Raw genomic sequence first — 19,875 nt, 5'->3', positions numbered from 1 at the left:
AAGCTACCACGCTGCGCACTATGCTACAGGAGTATGTGTTTTAAGATAAAGGCCTATAAAAGTATAGTCCAGTTATGTCAAGTGATGCTGGAGGCCTTAGGCTGGGAAATGAAACTCAGAGGAATTTCACTACTTGGGCAGCAAAATGATGACGACGGCACTATTGAGCACGATATAAAATCTCATAACGGATGCTGCCTCCCAGTGACTTTGCGTCAGTGTTGCGGTACACTGTTGCAGACGAAGGCGTCGTCGTCGTCGTCGTGCCGCAACCCGTGGGAGCGGCTGCCGGACGAGGCGGTGGTGCGCATCTTCTCGTGGCTGGACGCGGTCGAGCTGAGCGCGTGCGCGCGCGTCTGCCGCCGCTTCAACGTGCTCGCGTGGCAGCCGCAGCTGTGGCGCGTCGTGCGCCTGCGCGGCGACCGCGTCTGCGCAGACAAGGCGCTGCGGGCAGTCCTCCGCAGGTACGTACACCTCTCTCTCTCTGCGCGCCGCTGTGAGCTCTATCTGCAGCAGCATTGAAGCACTATGCCTCGTCGACGTGTGCATCGTCAACGCCGCCACCGCATGCCTGTCTACAAACACATAATAAGTCTCGAAAATAAACTTGGCACAAATGGAACTGCACAAAGTGTTACATTGAATGGACACATATTTTTCCGTGGATGTCGAGTTAATTTCAGTCTTGATGCTGGCACAGGGAGTACTGGAAGTGGATGGTTTACTCTAGCTATTGTCCGATGTGAGAATTCCTCTCTACCTGGACTCGAATAATTCGCCGACCGAGATGTCATCGCCTACAAGACCTTGCATTGTGGAACAGATGTTAAGTCCCAGTCTAGACATAGTTATGTATATAGAAATATGGCTTTTACACTGTATACCCGCTCCTGTCGTAAAGTTAGTAATGATGAAAAAATACATGTATGGATGAAAGGACTTGGTGTTGTTGTTGTTGTTGTGGTCTTCAGACCTGAGACTGGTTTGATGCAGCTCTCCATGCTACTCTATCCTGTGCAAGCTTCTTCATCTCCCAGTACCTACTGCAACCTACATCCTTCTGAATCTGCTTAGTTTATTCATCTCGTGGTCTCCCCCTATGATTTTTACCCTCCACACTGCCCTCCAATACTAAATTGGTGATCCCTTGATGCCTCAGAACATGTCCTACCAACCGATCCCTTCTTCTGGTCAAGTTGTGCCACAAACTTCTCTTCTCCCCAATCCTATTCAATACTTCCTCATTAGTTATGTGATCTACCCATCTAATCTTCAGCATTCTTCTGTAGCACCACATTTCAAAAGCTTCTATTCTCTTCTTGTCCAAACTATTTACCGTCCATGTTTCACTTCCATACATGGCTACACTCCATACAAATACTTTCAGAAATGACTTCCTGACACTTAAATCTATACTCGATGTTAACAAATTTCTCTTCTTCAGAAACGCCTTCCTTGCCATTGCCAGTCTACATTTTATATCCTCTCTACTTCGTCCATCATCAGTTATTTTGCTCCCCAAATAGCAAAACTCCTTACTACTTTAAGTGTCTCATTTCCTAATCTAATACCCTCAGCATCACCCGACTTAATTCGACTACATTCCATTATGCTCGTTTTGCTTTTGTTGATGTTCATCTTATATCCTCCCTTCAAGACACCATCCATTCCGTTCAACTGCTCCTCCAAGTCCTTTGCTGTCTCTGACAGAATTACAATGTCATCGGCGAACCTCAAAGTTTTTATTTCTTCTCCATGGATTTTAATACCTACTCCAAATTTTTCTGTTGTTTCCGTTACTGCTTGCTCAATATAGAGATTGAATAACATCGGGGAGAGGCTACAACCCTGTCTTACTCCCTTCCCAACCACTGCTTCCCTTTCATGTCCCTCAACTCTTATAACTGCCATCTGGTTTCTGTACAAGATGTAAATAGCCTTTCGCTCCCTGTATTTTACCCCTGCCACCTTTAGAATTTGAAAGAGAGTATTCCAGTCAACATTATCAAAAGCTTTCTCTAAGTCTACAAATGCTAGAAACGTAGGTTTGCCTTTCCTTAATCTTTCTTCTAAGATAAGTCGTAAGGTCAGTATTGCCTCACGTGTTCCAGTATTTCTACGGAATCCAAACTGATCTTCCCCGAGATCGGCTTCTACTAGTTTTTCCATTCGTCTGTAAAGAATTCGTGTTAGTACTTTGCAGCTGTGGCTTATTAAACTGATTGTTCGATAATTTTCACATCTGTCAGCACCTGCTTTCTTTGGGATTGGAATTATTATATTCTTCTTGAAGTCTGAGCCTATTTCGCCTGTTTCATACATCTTGCTCACCAGGTGGTAGAGTTTTGTCAGGACTGGCTCTCCCAAGGCCGTCAGTAGTTCCAATGGAATGTTGTCTACTCCGGGGGCCTTGTTTCGACTCAGGTCTTTCAGTGCTCTGTCAAACTCTTCACGCAGTATCGTATCTCCCATTTCATCTTCATCTACATCCTCTTCCATTTCCATAATATTGTCCTCAAGTGCATCGCTCTTGTATAGACCCTCTATATACTCCTTCCACCTTTCTGCTTTCCCTTCTTTGCTTAGAACTGGGTTTCCATCTGGGCTCTTGATGTTCATACATGTGGTTCTCTTATCTCCAAAGGTCTCTTTAATTTTCCTGTAGGCAGTATCTATCTTACCCCTAGTGAGATAAGCCTCTACATCCTTACATTTGTCCTCTAGCCACGTCTGCTTAGCCATTTTGCACTTCCTGTCGATCTCATTTTTGAGACGTTTGTATTCCTTTCTGCCTGCTTCATTTACTGCATTTTTATATTTTCTCCTTTCATCAATTAAATTCAATATTTCTTCTTTACCCAAGGATTTCTACTAACCCTCTTCTTTTTACCTACTTGATCCTCTGCTGCCTTTACTACTTCATCCCTCAGAGCTACCCATTCTTCTTCTACTGTATTTCTTTCCCCCATTCCTTTCAATTGTTCCCTTATGCTCTCCTTAAATTCCCACCTTTTTGCAGTTTCTTCAGTTTTAATCTACAGGTCATAACGAATAGATTGTGGTCAGAGTCCACATCTGCCCCTGGAAATGTCTTACAATTTAAAACCTGGTTCCTAAATCTCTGTCTTACCATTATATAATCTATCTGATACCTTTTAGTATCTCCAGGGTTCTTCCATGTATACAACCTTCTATGGTGTACTTGCTGAGAATGTAACTCTAACTGGTGATGTAACCCTGTGCCGACGACTTCACCTTCCTCGCCCTCCACCAAATTCGAGAAGCTTCTCCCTCCAGATCAGTCCTGTCAAAACCCAGACGACACTCCAGTACCTAAGTCCCGCAGCTGCCTCACTTGTATCAGTAACCAACCAACCCGTGTTACTAACATTCTAAAATGCTGTTGAGTTACTCGAGATGGGAAACTACCATCGCGCCCCAGCCATCAAAAATCCACAGTGGACTAAAGTTACGAGGGACGTTCAATAAATAAAGCAACATATTTTTTTTTCTCTGACAGTTTCGGTTGGAAACATGCAGAATGTGTTGTGGGACATCGTGGAAATATTCCTGCTTCATCACCTGTAGTTTCACGAAGTTCCGACTGGCGGCGGCGTTACACGGTGCCTTCAAAATACCGACCGTAACGGAGGTGCGTTCCAACCAGAGAGCTGTCATTGAGTTTATTTTGGCGGAAAATCAGAGCATCGCAGATTTTCATAGGCTCTTGCAGAATGTCTATGGAGACCTGGCATTGAACAAAAGCAAGATGAGTCGTTGGGCGAGGCATCTGTCATCATCGCAACGAGGTCGCGCAAACGTGTCCAGTCTCCAGAGTGCCATGCTGCGGCACACATCTGTTAACCCTGCAGTCGGGCTGTTGCGGACGCACTCATTCGCGGTGATCGACGGATCGCAAACACCTCGCTGCTGAACTGGCCGTCTCTTCTGGCAGTGCCGATACACTCGCTCACCCTTGGGGTAGTCAAATGTATGTGCCCGCTGCGTTCCTCACCGCCTAATACAAGACCATAAGGATCAACGAAGGATCACCTGTGCGCGGTTGCTTGCGCCTTACGAGACTGGCGGTGACAATTTTTTGCTGAATATCGTCAAAGGCGATTTCCGTATGTTTGGCCCAATTAAGGATACACTCCACGGGAAGCAGTACGTGGATGATGGGGAGGTTATTGTTGCACAAGACGACGGATCCAACGTCGACCAGTAGAGAGGTACCATGCAATCATGAAGGGCTTCCCAGTAACGTGACATAAGGCCGTCGCACTGATTTTGAAACCAAAAGAGTGGGGAATAATATGGTGTCCAGAATGAGATTTTCACTCTGCAGCGGAGTGTGTGCTGATATGAAACTTCCTGGCAGATTAAAACCGTGTGCCCGACCGAGACTCAAACTCGGGACCTTTGCCTTTCGCGGGCAAGTGCTCTACCATCTGAGCTACCGAAGCACGCGACTCACGCCCGGTACTCACAGCTTTACTTCTGCCAGTATCTCGTCTCCTACCTTCCAAACTTTACAGAAGCTTCCCTGCGAATAATGCAGAACTAGCACTAGCTGCATGGTTCGCAGGAGAGCTTCTGTAAAGTTTGGAAGGTAGGAGACGAGATAGTGGCAGAAGTAAAGCTGTGAGTACCGGGCGTGAGTCGCGTGCTTCGGTAGCTCAGATGGTAGAGCACTTGCCCGCGAAAGGCAAAGGTCCCGAGTTCGAGTCTCGGTCGGGCACACAGTTTTAATCTGCCAGGAAGTTTTAATAATATGGTGTGTTGGACTCCTGAAAAAACTAACCTGCTTTTGGAAAGAAAGATGTTTCATTACTTAATGGTCGCCCCTCGTACGACATTAACGGACCATAGATGAAGATTACGACATTATAGAATGCTCTACACCGATCCATTCTCAGCTATGCCACCTTAGCCTGGAGCTCTGCACCCCAAATCTTTGGCATGTCTGACACGTACTAGAATGCCATGCACTCCATCTCACCCTTCGTAGCCATCTTCCTTTTCTAGTACCACTTGATTCCTTGAACATCTTCGCAAGTGCTACACATTCTGCAACCTCGCAGATCAAAACCTAATTATCTCCCTTATGTTCTCCAATCAGGGTCTGCTAATGCGCCCATGCCATCTCAATACCCTTTCATCTGAACATCCACCGCACCTATCCCTGTCAATATCAACTGGCTCCCACTATCTCCCAAAAATCTTCTACCAGCTATAGTTCTAGCCTGCATACCCTTTTCCTTAGATCAAGGTTCCAGTACCGTATCGAGCCTCTTGACCAAACTTTCCGCCTTGCTTTATACATCCCACTTCCCAACCCAGCGTCATTTCTCCATTCCTAGACACAGGAAACCAGCCACCATCCCTCTCAGCCCAAAGTGGAGCAAATGAAATTTGCATCCGTTCAAACTCCATTGGTATACACTTCCAATCAGTGAAATCCATATAACTGCATACTTTCTCACTAGTAATCCATCCTGCATAAGAACTAAAACCCATTACGAAATTTCCATCTGACTGTCGCTGTGCACAAAGGAGTATACTAACACCGCGCCTTTATCTCATGTATACTGTCGACGTCCCAAAAAGAAAGGCACGTGTATACCTATTCAATTACGCTGACGACACTGTCCTCCTTGCAGTCCTTCCCGCCCTCCTTTCACCCCAAATATCCATCCAACTCTATCTGGAAAACATAATATCCTGGTTAATCGTATGGTACCATCAATCCAGCGAAAACTCAAGCAATAATCATAGGGAAAATGATCCAAGCATTTAATCCCAGGAACCTTCGCGCCATAATTAACAACCATTTAATCCACAAATCTAAAACACTAAATTACACTGGCTAACTCGATGAAAAACTAACTTGAAATCTTCAACAACTAAGAACCAAAGGCCACGTGAGACTAAACGTACTAACTGGCTGAAAACGAGCATCATCCATACATTTAAAAATGCCTTCATCTGTCCTGTTGTTACTGATACGGACCTACAGGGTACCCTAAATACTTACCAGTGTTTAAAAGGCCAATTAGTCAAGATGGAGAGTGGAAGACTGGGCTCGGCTGTGACCAACCGAATTTTTTCAACTGTTTTCAAATTTATTTACATGCTTGCAAATAAAACTCACGCAATTTAGAAATTTAAATAATTAAACTGGTTTCCTTAAAACTAATAAATCGTATTTGAGCTGTCTTGCAATAAATGCGCTTCAATAAAGTCTGCCAAGTTTTAAAATTAGCAACACTTAGTGCGGCAATAATATTAACTGGCACCCAACAGAATCTTAAATGAACACAATAAACCAAGGCATCAAAGGAAAGAATCAAAATCAATTATAGCAGCACAATACGAATGACAGCTTGTGTTTGTCACTCTACACAAGCATCGTGGCAGCTCATAAAACACGGACCGAATACACTGTGTGGGCCAGGAACCCTCGCATGCACTGGTCAACCTCTCCAACACCCCCTCCCCCACCCTCCTTCTCCATTCACACCCACGTCACGCCCCCCCCCCCCCCCCCCCACGTACACACACACACCACTGCTGCTTAGCCCGTCCAGCTCAAAAGTGATATCCGCCACAGAGTTGCTATTGGTTCCTCCAGCAAAAAGTCATCATTTTTCAGGACACAACTGTCCGCTCATCAAGGAGCAACCAGCGCCCCCTAATGGGAGGAGCAGAACAGCGGCAGCCGCTTTAAGGTCTGCCGTCCGTGACTGTTACTGAGCGTCCCGAAAATCGGAACAGTTCCCTATGATAATGTAGCACGGACTTTCGCTCCTCCCGGGTTTTCCCACTCCGTCCAAATCCCGGAAATCATGTCCTGTGCCATATTATAAATCTCCCATGCCTCCTCAAACACCTGGAATATCTTCGCCAGTCATAAGCTTCCCACAAAATCAAATCCCAACATCCCTCTGTGTATCTCATCCTTGAGAACCTTGACCCGCTGCCGCGTCTCTATTATCACGTACCACCTTCATTGTATCTCCACGCAGTCCATGTCTTTTCCCATGGTAATTTCATCTACCTTCCTTTCCCGACCACGAAATAACTCGTCAGATCTATCCATCAGTAGTAGTACAAAGCCTTTTGTAGCACACTTTTAATATCAAATTGATGAGCAAATTAATTAAACTGATCAATTGATCACCCCCAACCACGCTCACCCCCGCTCTCAGATGTCGTCACGTGTTTTCTCAGCTGCATGTGTGCCCCAGACCTCTCTGCCCCCCTCCCCCCTGCCCACAACCTACACTATTGCCGGTAATTTCGAATTTTGGTGGGAGTTTCTACTTTTTATCGGGAATTTCTTTGTCCCAAGGCTCTGCTGACTTCATACCCCACGCCCCCACCCGGCAATTGACGGAAAATTAAAATTTGCAGTACCCTTTCCGGACACAACCCTGGTCCTCCTGGCTGGAAAACCCAAGTGTATCCCCCTAACACAATTAAACCTCCAGAGGTGCTTGGAATTGATGGGAAATTAAAAATGGCTGTGCCATTTCCAGGACTCGAACCCTGATTCTACTGGATGGAAAGCCCAAGTGCTCCCCCTTCCAACACATGGAAACTGTCGAGATGCAGGAGAGGGAGGTTAGGTTAGTGTACTTTACTTATTTTTGGTCGGGAAACTGACGCAAAGCTCGATCCTAATTACTTAATTAATCACAAATATTGAGCCTGTGGGGCGGCGGGTGGATTAATTGTTATATAAATGTTCCTACTATTTATTTAATGCTGTTGTTTGCTGTTCTCAACACTGGCTCTCTAACTACAATATTGGCAACCAGAAAGTGATTAGCAAAACGTGAAGCCTGTAATTAGAATTCCTGGTGCCCACTTCATCTGAGAAATACATTTATAGCTACAGCTTATAGCTCTGAGGAATTAGGAGATTGTCTGGGATTCATAATCAAAAACCATTTTCTCTAAAATGTTCACTATATTCTGAAAGTCACAGACCAAAAAGAATCCACACAATCCAACTACCAGAGCAGTTCAGAGTCTAATGCGCTGATGCAACTATAACTGTTCAAATTAAATGTTTAAGTGAATGCTCGCCATAATTTGATGATAATGTTCATCAAACGCCACGCTAAATAATGGTAGAATGTCTGTCCCGCGGCGGCACGTGAAAATACGACATACGAAAACTGAAGGTAGATCATTAAAAGTCATCCCAGAATTAACACTTCACTCGAAAACGATTTCATGGTTACGCATATCCTGAGTAACTTATTACTGCATCCGAGGCTGTTCATAGCAATGATCCGACGCGACGCGACTCCCGGCACAGGTGGTGCGCTAATCAGCGTCTGGAGAGAACTGGGGCCTTCTTCTCTCGCACAGCGTTCTTATATATAAAGCCGCGGTGCGGACGGCTAAGGGAACGCCTGATCAAATCCGGTCTCCCGACTAGTCGCTGGGCTAGTAATGCACCACTTTAAGTTATCGAATAAATCATTGCTTCCTTTGCTGATGGCCGATGAAGCTCTCAATTTAAATGTGCAATCAGCACACAGGTAAGTAATCATAATAAAAGTCTGACGTGGCTAAGTCAAATATTTTGGGCGAGACAATTAATTTAATTACACTACACGCAGTAGACGAGCTCTGAACTTGCCCTTTGGAGATACACTATCGCTATAGTTTTATAGTTATTCAGTTGAAACTTCTCACATCTTTATGATTATAGCGGATCTCCCTTCTACTTAAATTTAAACATCCTAAGCCTTATTTATTCGCCTACTTAATCTATCTTGCTTCCTTAATTTTTAAGACAAAAACCAGAAAATCATGAATTTCAACTAAAATTTTAATTTGTGAGAACCAGAATACTGTTTCTACTAAATTATTATGCAAAAGGAATCTAAATATAAATTTTTAATTTTGTAGCTCTTTTCTGTTGCGCCAATGATTTTTACAGAAAAACGTCCAAATTTCGAAAATGGTTCAAGTTATTGAACTGATATTCAACACATATTGATTTAGTATTACTCCTGACATGCTAGAAACGTTTCAGGTTATTTACTTGATTTTTAAAGTATTGCGCAACATTTATGACGTCAGAGCTAGTTACAGCGGACTGGGCTGGCACACAATGGAAAGACTAATGTGAACTTTATACTGCGTGAGTAGGCCGCTTCCCTACAAGCCTAATTACAGAACTATATGCAAAGCGTTAAACAAGGACGGCATAAAAGCGCAACACAGCTCAAAAACTGATGGTAACATACAACTGCTGTTATCCTGCTGGGAAAAAATTTTCCGGTACCACTCGAAACTCGTGACAGACACAGCCAAACACCCTGCACCTACAAGCTGGCGGGAAAAAAGGCAGGGGTGTAAAGCACTATCTTTATTCTTTTTGGTGGGAAATGCATTCATCTGACGAGATGCTTGTGTTGGACAGAGAGGTGTTTAAAAAGTATAGTACCTGTAAGCGTACAGTATCTAATGCTGACGCCAGAGTTTGCTACAGATGCCTGCTCAAAAACCATCATGCAGCCCAGATAATCGACGTCAATACATGCGACCACAAATGATGGGGAAAAAAATGCAGTTCTAATTACACTTCGAAATTGTCATGGAAGAACCACCACTCGTAATTAACAGGTCATAGTGCAGCACAAGTACTGGGGGAAAATCGTCGTCCTAAAAGACTGCAGAATGCAGAGAGGGTGTTAAGTTGAACGTGCGTTCTTCTCGATGTACAATAACAAACTGTCGAAAACCAAGGCTTTTACACTTCACCTCACGCCCCCCTCCCCCTCCCCCCCTCTACGATGCTCCGCCGAGTGTCTCGCGCCCCCCCTACCAGCCTCTAAAGCTGCTGCCCGCACTCGGCTTTCAACCATCTGGCCGCCGCCTTAAGGCGACGCTCCTTTGCCTGCAGCTAGTCAACTAAACAATAGGAGATAAAAGGATGGTCGCCTAATATAGGTACAAGAAGGGGGTCGCTACGCTTTCAACTACCTAGCTTCAACTAATTTTCAAGGTCATCCAACCATCCAGTTCCACACCCAAAATACATGCACATAGATCGTTGTATATAGGAAAGGTCTTAGGATTTTTGGTAGGTTAGCAAATAAGACAGGTATATATTATCGTGCAAAATATTTATTACCTTTTCCATATACATTTACACACAGAAAACAACTCTTTCTTTATTTTTTTTAGGTCTAGTTTTAGTTTGAATCGTCTACTTCTTTCTCCAACCGGTAATTTGACAGTTACAGCGAAGGTATATTCTCGAATTCTAATACATAGGAGCGCCGGCTGCAGTTGCCGAGCGGCTCTAGGCGCTTCAGTCCGGCACCGGACGGCTGCTACGGTCACAGGTTCGAATCCTGCCTCTGGCATGGATGTGTGTGATGTCCTTAGATTAGTTCGGTTTAAGTAGTACTAAGTTCTAGGGGACTGATGACCTCAGATGTTAAATCCCATAGTGCTGAGAGCCATTTCTAATAAATATCTAATTTTCTTCGCCGGCCGCAGTGGCCGTGCGGTTCTAGGAGCTGCAGTCCGGAACCGCGGGAGTGCTACGGTCGCAGGTTCGAATCCTGCCTCGTGCATGGATGTGTGTGATGTCCTTAGGTTAGTTAGGTTTAAGTAGTTCTAAGTTCTAGGGGAGTGATGACCTAAGATGTTAAGTCCCATAGTGCTCAGAGCCATTTGAACCATAAATTTCTTCCTGTAAAGTACTTGTTTTATGGCTTTAACTATCAGCTCAGTTCCTTCCTGCAGCTCTTGAAGGTGAGAACATTCGGGGATATTAATTTTTCCTCGTATCTCCTCCATGACGCTACTTTTAAAGCGTTCCGCATCTTCCTATGTATATGTCAGTAACTCTTCTGCTCGACATTCTTGCGGGATTTCTGTATAGAACTTTAAGTTTACAACTTCTGCAAACGGGTGTCCATTAAATGTAGTTATTCCATCAGTTTTAAACTAGGTGAATGGCTGTTTTGTTGCTGGGTGGACAACATCCAGCTCACCACACTTAGATAGGATATAACCATCCTTTTTAAGCCGATCGAAATGGGAACAGAGCTTAATAATCACATTTTTCGTGTATCCCTTAATATAGTAAATGCTCTCGATTCCATTGATTTTGGGCAGTATACCAACAAGTGACCGGTTTTCACTGCCGTTTACTGTAAATGCCAATATTTTGTATTCCCCCTTCGTAGACAGATTTTTCCGTACATTGTGTGTAAAGCCGAATGTAAACCTGGCCTATACATCCGCAATAGCCTCTCCCTTTTCCATTTGCAGGTTATATTCTTCCATTATGGCAGTTGTCTTCTCTGTATTCTCTAGTTTTCTTTTCTTTAGCTCGATGTCTTCCATTTCCAGTTTCATTTTGCATGCACATAAAACATTAACTGTACTTAAAGGTGTAATTCCTGTAGTGGGAAATGGTTTAAGTCTGTGTGATATATTTACCCTTTTTCTTAGGACTTCTGGGATGACGTTGTTCGTGTCAGCCAATCCCAATTCTGCAATATCTATATCGTCCGGCATTGTGGAGAACAGTGTTCTACACTGAGGAAAATAAGTTTCTCCTACTTTAACATAAAACTTCTGAATGATCTCCACGTAGTTTACAGGTAGACAATAAAAACTGTATGCAGACAGAACTTAGCTGATAAACTTTTCACTTTCTGGAGTATCTGGAAGACTGATTTGTACACCTGTCAATTTTCGTGTGTTCTTATTACCCCAGTACACAAATTGCAGAACGTTATTAAACACAACAGTTATTCTGTACGTTATCCGTTAATTGACGCCACTTGGAAGGAAGCGGCACAGAGTAAAGTGGAACACAGTATAACACACTGTTTATTGCTGTCTAATACACGTAAACACTCGTGCACAGACTCGAATACACGAAGGAAGACCTAAACGTTTCTCGGAGTCGCATGTCTGGGCAGTTTATAATGCCTGTAGTGTGGTTACCAATATCTTTATTCACTCCTGGACTTGTGATCTGACATAAATTTGTTATACAGGGTGTTACAAAAAGGTACGGCCAAACTTTCAGGAAACATTCCTCACACACAAATAAAGAAAAGATGTTATGTGGACATGTGTCCGGAAACGCTTAATTTCCATGTTATAGCTCATTATAGTTTCGTCAGTATGTACTGTACTTCCTCGATTCACCGCCAGTTGGCCCAATTGAAGGAAGGTAATGTTGACTTCGGTGCTTGTGTTGACATGCGACTCATTGCTCTACAGTACTAGCATCAAGCACATCAGTACGTAGCATCAATAGGTTAGTGTTCATCACGAACGTGGTTTTGCAGTCAGTGCAGTGTTTACAAATGCGGAGTTGCCAGATGCCCATTTGATGTATGGATTAGCACGGGGCAATAGCCGTGGGACGGTACGTATGTATCGAGACAGATTTCCAGAACGAAGGTGTCCCGACAGGAAGACGTTCGAAGCAATTGATCGGCGTCTTAGGGAGCACGGAACATTCCAGCCTATGACTCGCGACTGGGGAAGACCTAGAACGACGAGGACACCTGCAATGGACGAGGCAGTTCTTCGTGCAGTTGACGATAACTCTAATGTCAGCGTCAGAGAAGTTGCTGCTGTACAAGGTAACGTTGACCACGTCACTGTATGGGGAGTGCTACGGGAGAACCAGTTGTTTCCGTACCATGTACAGCGTGTGCAGGCACTATCAGCAGCTGATTGGCCTCCACGGGTACACATCTGCGAATGGTTCATCCAACAATGTGTCAATCCTCATTTCAGTGCAAATGTTCTCTTTACGGATGAGGCTTCGTTACAACGTGATCAAATTGTAAATTTTCACAATCAACATGTGTGGGCTAACGAGAATCCGCACGCAATTGTGCAATCACGTCATCAACAAAGATTTTGTGTGAACGTTTGGGCAGGCATGTCTTGATTGGGCCCCATGTTCTTCCACCTAGCTCAATGGAGCACGTTATCATGATTTCATACTGGATACTCTTGCTGTGCTGCTAGAACATGTGCCTTTACAAGTACGACACAACATGTGGTTCATGCACGATGGAGCTCTTGCACATTTCAGTCGAAGTGTTCGCACGCTTGCCGGCCGCGGTGGTCTAGCGGTTCTGGCGCTGCAGTCCGGAACCGCGGGACTACTACGGTCGCAGGTTCGAATCCTGCCTCGGGCATGGGTGTGTGTGATGTCCTTAGGTTAGTTCGGTTTAAGTAGTTCTAAGTTCTAGGGGACTTATGACCTAAGATGTTGAGTCCCATAGTGCTCAGAGCCATTTGAGCCACTTTTTTTGTTCGTACGCTTCTCAACAACAGATTCGGTGACCGATGGATTGGTAGAGGCGGATCAATTCCATGGTCTCCACGCTCTCCTGACCTCAACCCTCTTGACTTTCATTTATGGGGGCATTTGAAAGCTCTTGTCTACGCAACCCCGGTACCAAATGTAGAGACTCTTCGTGCTAGTATTGTGGACGGCTGTGATACAATACGCCATTCTCCAGGGCTGCATCAGCGCATCAGGGATTCCATGCGACGGAGGGTGGATGCATGTATCCTCGCTAACGGAGGTCATTTTGAACATTTCCTGTAACAAAGTGTTTGAAGTCACGCTGGTACGTTCTGTTGCTGTGTGTTTCCATTCCATGATTATTGTGATTTGAAGAGAAGTAATAAAGTGAGCTCTAACATAGAAAGTAAGCGTTTCCGGACACATGTCCACATAACATATTTTCTTTCTTTGTGTGTGATGAATTTTTCCTGAAAGTTTGGCCGTACCTTTTTGTAACGCCCTGTATATCTTTACTCTACAACTGGAGCTTAACCACGTCAGACAGCCTATTCCAACTGTCTTATCGTTGTCCACAATCACACTGCTGTTTCCCTGGTGATCTCCTTCCATACGGAAGTCCTGGGTTGATATTAAGTAGTCGCACATCTCCATTTTGTTAAAAATTCCGGGGAAGTCTTGCGTTATGTCCAAATCCAAAAGGTAATAGTTGTCTACACGTCGCTATTGCAGTATTCGAGGCAGTTCTTTCATTAGAACATCCATCTTAACGTCAGATAATTCCACTTTATATGGTATAACCACAGGAATTTTATATTTCTTCGAAATACACTCCTGGAAATGGAAAAAAGAACACATTGACACCGGTGTGTCAGACCCACCATACTTGCCCCGGACACTGCGAGAGGGCTGTACAAGCAATGATCACACGCACGGCACAGCGGACACACCAGCAACCGCGGTGTTGGCCGTCGAATGGCGCTAGCTGCGCAGCATTTGTGCACCGCCGCCGTCAGTGTCAGCCAGTTTGCCGTGGCATACGGAGCTCCATCGCAGTCTTTAACACTGGTAGCATGCCGCGACAGCGTGGATGTGAACCGTATGTGCAGTTGACGGACTTTGAGCGAGGGCGTATAGTGGGCATGCGGGAGGCCGGGTGGACGTACCGCCGGATTGCTCAACACGTGGGGCGTGAGGTCTCCACAGTACATCGATGTTGTCGCCAGTGGTCGGCGGAAGGTGCACGTGCCCGTCGACCTGGGACCGGACCGCAGCGACGCACGGATGCACGCCAAGACCGTAGGATCCTACGCAGTGCCGTAGGGGACCGCACCGCCACTTCCCAGCAAATTAGGGACACTGTTGCTCCTGGGGAATCGGCGAGGACCATTCGCAACCGTCTCCATGAAGCTGGGCTACGGTCCCGCACACCGTTAGGCCGTCTTCCGCTCACGCCCCAACATCGTGCAGCCCGCCTCCAGTGGTGTCGCGACAGGCGTGAATGAAGGGACGAATGGAGACGTGTCGTCTTCAGCGATGAGAGTCGCTTCTGCCTTGGTGCCAATGATGGTCGTATGCGTGTTTGGCGCCGTGCAGGTGAGCGCCACAATCAGGACTGCATACGACCGAGGCACACAGGGCCAACACCCGGCATCATGCTGTGGGGAGCGATCTCCTACACTGGCCGTACACCACTGGTGATCGTAGAGGGGACACTGAATAGTGCACGGTACATCCAAACCGTCATCGAACCCATCGTTCTACCATTCCTAGACCGGCAAGGGAACTTGCTGTTCCAACAGGACAATGCACGTCCGCATGTACCCCATGCCACCCAACGTGCTCTAGAAGGTGTAAGTCAACTACCCTGGCCAGCAAGATCTCCGGATCTGTCCCCCATTGAGCATGTTTGGGACTGGATGAAGCGTCGTCTCACGCGGTCTGCACGTCCAGCACGAACGCTGGTCCAACTGAGGCGCCAGGTGGAAATGGCATGGCAAGCCGTTCCACAGGACTACATCCAGCATCTCTACGATCGTCTCCATGGGAGAATAGCAGCCTGCATTGCTGCGAAAGGTGGATGTACACTGTACTAGTGCCGACATTGTGCATGCTCTGTTGCCTGTGTCTATGTGCCTGTGATTCTGTCAGTGTGATCATGTGATGTATCTGACCCCAGGAATGTGTCAATAAAGTTTCCCCTTCCTGGGACAATGAATTCACGGTGTTCTTATTTCAATTTCCAGGAGTGTAGTTTCCAGTACTTCCTTTCCGATTTTTTCCCGTATCCCTCTTGCTTTCACACCATCATTCCCGTGTAGGAGAAAAGGCAACTTCGCCTTGACACCTTGTCTTGCACTGACGAAATTGGAGTATTTACTTCGTAGATAATAGCTAAATGAACCATACATCTCTTTCTTTAACATTGCAGACCCATTCGTTACGATTGCTGGTTTTTCACGACAATTTCGAAGCGTAATTAGAACTGTGACACATATTTTTTTCCATCAGATGTGGTAGCGTGTATTGGCTTCGATTACCTAGGCTGCAGGATGGTTTTTGAGCAGGCATCTGTAGTTATCTCTGACGTCAAACAGCGATAGATACTGTACACTTACAGGTAATACACTTTTTTAACTCCTCTCTGTCCAACACCAGCATCTCGACAGTTGAACGTATTTCCCACCAAAAAGAATAAAGATAGTATCTTACACCCCTGCATTTTTCCCGTCAGCTTGTAGGTGTAGGGTAAAGTTTGAGTCTGTCTGTCGCTAGTTTCGAGTTGTATTACGAAATTTTTTACCAGAAGAATAACACCAGTTGTATGGTATCATCAGGTTATGAATTCCAATACCAAAGAAAGCTGGCGTTGACAGATGCGAAAATTACGGAAATATCAGTTTAATAAGCCACGGCTGCAAAATACTAACACGAATTCTTTATAGACGAATGAAAAAACTTGTAGATGTCGATCTCGGGGAAGATCAGTTTGGATTCCGTAGAAATGTTGGGACCCGCGAGGCAATGCTGACCCTATGACTTATCTTAGAAAATAGATTAAGGAAAGCCAAACCTACGTTTCTAGCATTTGTAGACTTAGAGAAAGCTTTTGACACGTGTTGACTGGAATACTTTCAAATTCTGAAGGTGGCAGGGGTAAAATACAGGGAGCGAAAGGCTATTTACAAATTATGCAGAAACCATATGGCAGTTATAAGAGTCGAGGGGCATGAAAGGGAAGCGGTGGTTGGGAAGGAAGTGAGACAGGGTTGTAGGCTATCTACGATGTTATTCAATCTGTATACTGAGCAAGCAGTGAAGGAAACAAAAGAAAAATTCGGAGTAGGAATTAAAATCCATGGAGAAGAAATAAAAACTTTGTGGTTCGCCGATGACATTGTAATTCTGTCAGAGACGGCAAAGGACCTGGAGGAGCAGCTGAACTGAATGGACAGTGTCTTGAAAGGAGTATATAAGATGAACATCAACACAAGCAAAACGAGGATAATGAAATGTAGTCTAATTAAATCGGGTGATGCAGCGGGAATTAGATTAGGAAATGAGACGCTTAAAGTGGTAAATGAATTTTGGTATTTGGGGAGCAAAATAACTGATGATGGTGGAAGTAGAGAGGATATAAAATGTAGACTGGCAATGGCAAGGAAAGCGTTTCTGAAGAAGAGAAATTTGTTAACATCGAGTATACATTTAAGTGTCAGGAAGTCGTTTCTGAAACTATTTGTATGGAGTGTAGCCATGTTTGGAAGTGAAACATGGAAGATAAATAGTTTGGAGAAGAATAGAATAGAAGCTTTCGAAATGTGGTGCTACAGAAGAATGCTGAAGATTAGATGGATAGATCACATAACTAATGAGGATATGTTGAATAGAACTGGAGAGAAGAGAAATTTGTGGCACAACTTGACTAGAAGAAGGGATCGGTTGGTAGGGCATGTTATGAGGCATCAAGGGATCACCAATTTAGCATTGGAAGGCAGCGCGGAGGGTAAAAATCGTAGAGGTAGACCAAGAGATGAATACACTAAACAGATTCAGAAGGATGTAGGTTGCAGTAGGTACTGGGAGATGAAGAAACTTGCACAGGACAGAGTACCATGGAGAGCTGCATCAAACCAGTCTCTGGACTGAAGACCACCACAACAACTAACCTAACCTTTCTCTCCTGCATCTGGACAGTTTCCATGTGTTGAGGGGGAGCACTTGGGCTGTCCCCTCCGTGGGTGAGGGGTGGAGGGTGCGAGGGGGCTGGGAAGCACGTTCATCTGAGAAAACACGTGACATCATCTGGGGGCGGGGGTGGACGTGGGCGGGGAGGGGAGTGGGCGGGGACGGTGTGATTAATTGATCACTTTAATTAATTTACATATCAATTTGATATCAAAAGTGTCCTGACACCGCCAACTCCCTACTACTTCCATCCTATCAGTTGTAACTGACCCTATCTCTTCTTTTACAAAAGAAAACCTTCGCCTGTGCAACTGCAAATCGTTCCCATCCCTCTTCACCTAAATCCCGTCTCTAGATCAATACCAATCCATTATACTTTCGCATACCAGTCGCCTCTGCATCCAAACCCCTCACATAGAGCGAACAGCATAATTATCCTTTGCTTCAGGCAATATGAATCACTATATCGTAAAATTAAGATAAAGTTTTTTCTCGTGCCATTATTTTAATTAAAGGCTCAAGCGGCCAACTTGGCCGCTGCTTCCTGTAGGGGGATAACAATGAACTAAGAGAAAGAAAAAATGTATGTCACCAGCAATTCTCAGGCTATCATAGGAATAGGTACATCGGCGTGTAGATGATGCGGTAACTACATCAGACTGGTGATGCTGTATACAGGCTGATGATATAGTTTTAGACGTAGTCTTATGAGACTGATGACAGTGATGTAGATGCAGACGACCTGCATTCTAGTTGTAGGTGTACACAAGTCAGCCTGATTACTGGTGTTGTAAGCAAAACAGATCGATGATGCTGCCAGCAGGCTGCTGATGCAATTGTTGTGGGCATATAGGGTTTGTGATTATCATGCCATTTGTGGCAGAGTGGCAGGGGAGTCGAAGGGCTGGTTTGTTAAGTGGATTATACTTAGCAACTTTTATTAAAACAAATAAATTAGACCAAAAATTAATGGCTTCCAGTGAGCACAACTAAAAATTACCCCTTAGGTAGTTAGGCGCAGTGGTCAGTGGCCGATTTGAGAAAATCTCTCTTACTTATGAATCTCTCTTACTTATGAAGAAAAGTGTACATATAGCAACAAATGCAGCCAATAGTAAGTGAAAAAATGATGATATTTGACATGTAGAAAAATTATTTTGTTATGTTTTTGAGCTTCCCCTGCTATGAGGGTGAATCTTGAATCCTTCCTGGTCATGCTGACAAAACTTGACGAATTTATTTGTGAAAGTAGAGACAGCGGAAATTAATATGTCCTGTGGTGCATCTCCTGCTCCAAGTCGGCCCGCTTGACGTCCCCCTTAATGTCAAAAAAGCAAATCAACATTGTTTTAATCTTTGATGTTTTTTATTCTAGCATTTTTGGTCGAGAAGTCCTCACTTTGCTGCTTTCTCTCAGGACCGTACTCACAAGTCCAGGATTCATCGCCTATGATCACACGGCCGAACCATTCGTGATCATTGGCAATCCTTTCAGGAAGATCAGAGGGCACTTTTCTTCGACTGTCCTACTCAACTGTGAAGTTTTTCGGCACCATTCGGGACAAACCTATCGCATGAGGAAAACTTCCGTCAAAATTTGATGTTCGGTGAAAGCGTTTAACAGGTCACTCATCATCCTTATTATTAAGCGTCGGTCTGACCTCACAAGAGCTCGCACACTTTCGCAGTTTTCAGCGGTTTTTGAAGTTGATTGTCTCGCTGAGCCTGATTCACCTTCAACGTTTTCTCGGCCTTCCAAAAATGATTTGTGCCAGCGAAAAACTTGTGCTCTTGATAAAGAGTGTTCCCCATAGGCCTGTTTCAACTATTCAAAGGCTACACTAGTGGATTCCCCAAGTTTAAAACAAAACTTGACCGCATAACGTTGTTCTAAATTCCATAACACACAACAACAACAACACAGCTTCACTTACGGCGCTCTAAAACATAAAAAAATCACGTGATGGCTGTGCAGAGTTGAAATTCGGACTGAGCATCTCGATGGGATGGACATAGTGGTGTGAACAAGTAGAACAACACAGCGTCGCCAGATCGTTCGCTGTGTTGTCGGTCTCATAATTTTTCTGATGCACCACGTAGATAAAACAGACTAATAACGCCATCAGCTGGCTGACGCTATAGTCGTCGATGTGGGCATGTCAGAGTGGTTATTATGATGCATTTACATATGTAGGCCTGTCAAGTTGATGATTTGATGACGTAATTGTAGGGACAGGTACACAAGCCAGGTAGCTGGTGACATACATACAGTGGAGTTTCGGTGCTACAGCAAGCATGTGATGCAGTTGGTGATGGGCACACTGTGCATACCATGCTGGTGATGGTGAGGCAGCTGTAGCTGT

The 19,875-nt window shown here is 44.8% G+C and overlaps 1 protein-coding gene across 1 annotated transcript in view; it reads left to right on the top strand.

Moving 5' to 3' along the window:
• The window catches only part of LOC126188450 (F-box/LRR-repeat protein 7-like), a gene marked incomplete at its 5' end in the record, with an annotated part of 260,344 nt that overhangs the window by 25,682 nt on the left and 214,787 nt on the right, over positions 1-19,875 (top strand). The window contains one exon of the mRNA XM_049930055.1: positions 241-464. Within this exon, the coding sequence (XP_049786012.1) occupies positions 241-464 (224 nt within the window). The remainder of the gene's footprint in view (positions 1-240; positions 465-19,875) is intronic.

Source organism: Schistocerca cancellata, chromosome 5 (genome assembly GCF_023864275.1).
Source record: "Schistocerca cancellata isolate TAMUIC-IGC-003103 chromosome 5, iqSchCanc2.1, whole genome shotgun sequence".
NCBI classification, from domain to species: domain Eukaryota; kingdom Metazoa; phylum Arthropoda; class Insecta; order Orthoptera; family Acrididae; genus Schistocerca; species Schistocerca cancellata.
The sequence above is the reverse complement of the archived record's forward strand: the minus strand, read 5'-3'. Positions and strand labels throughout refer to the sequence as shown.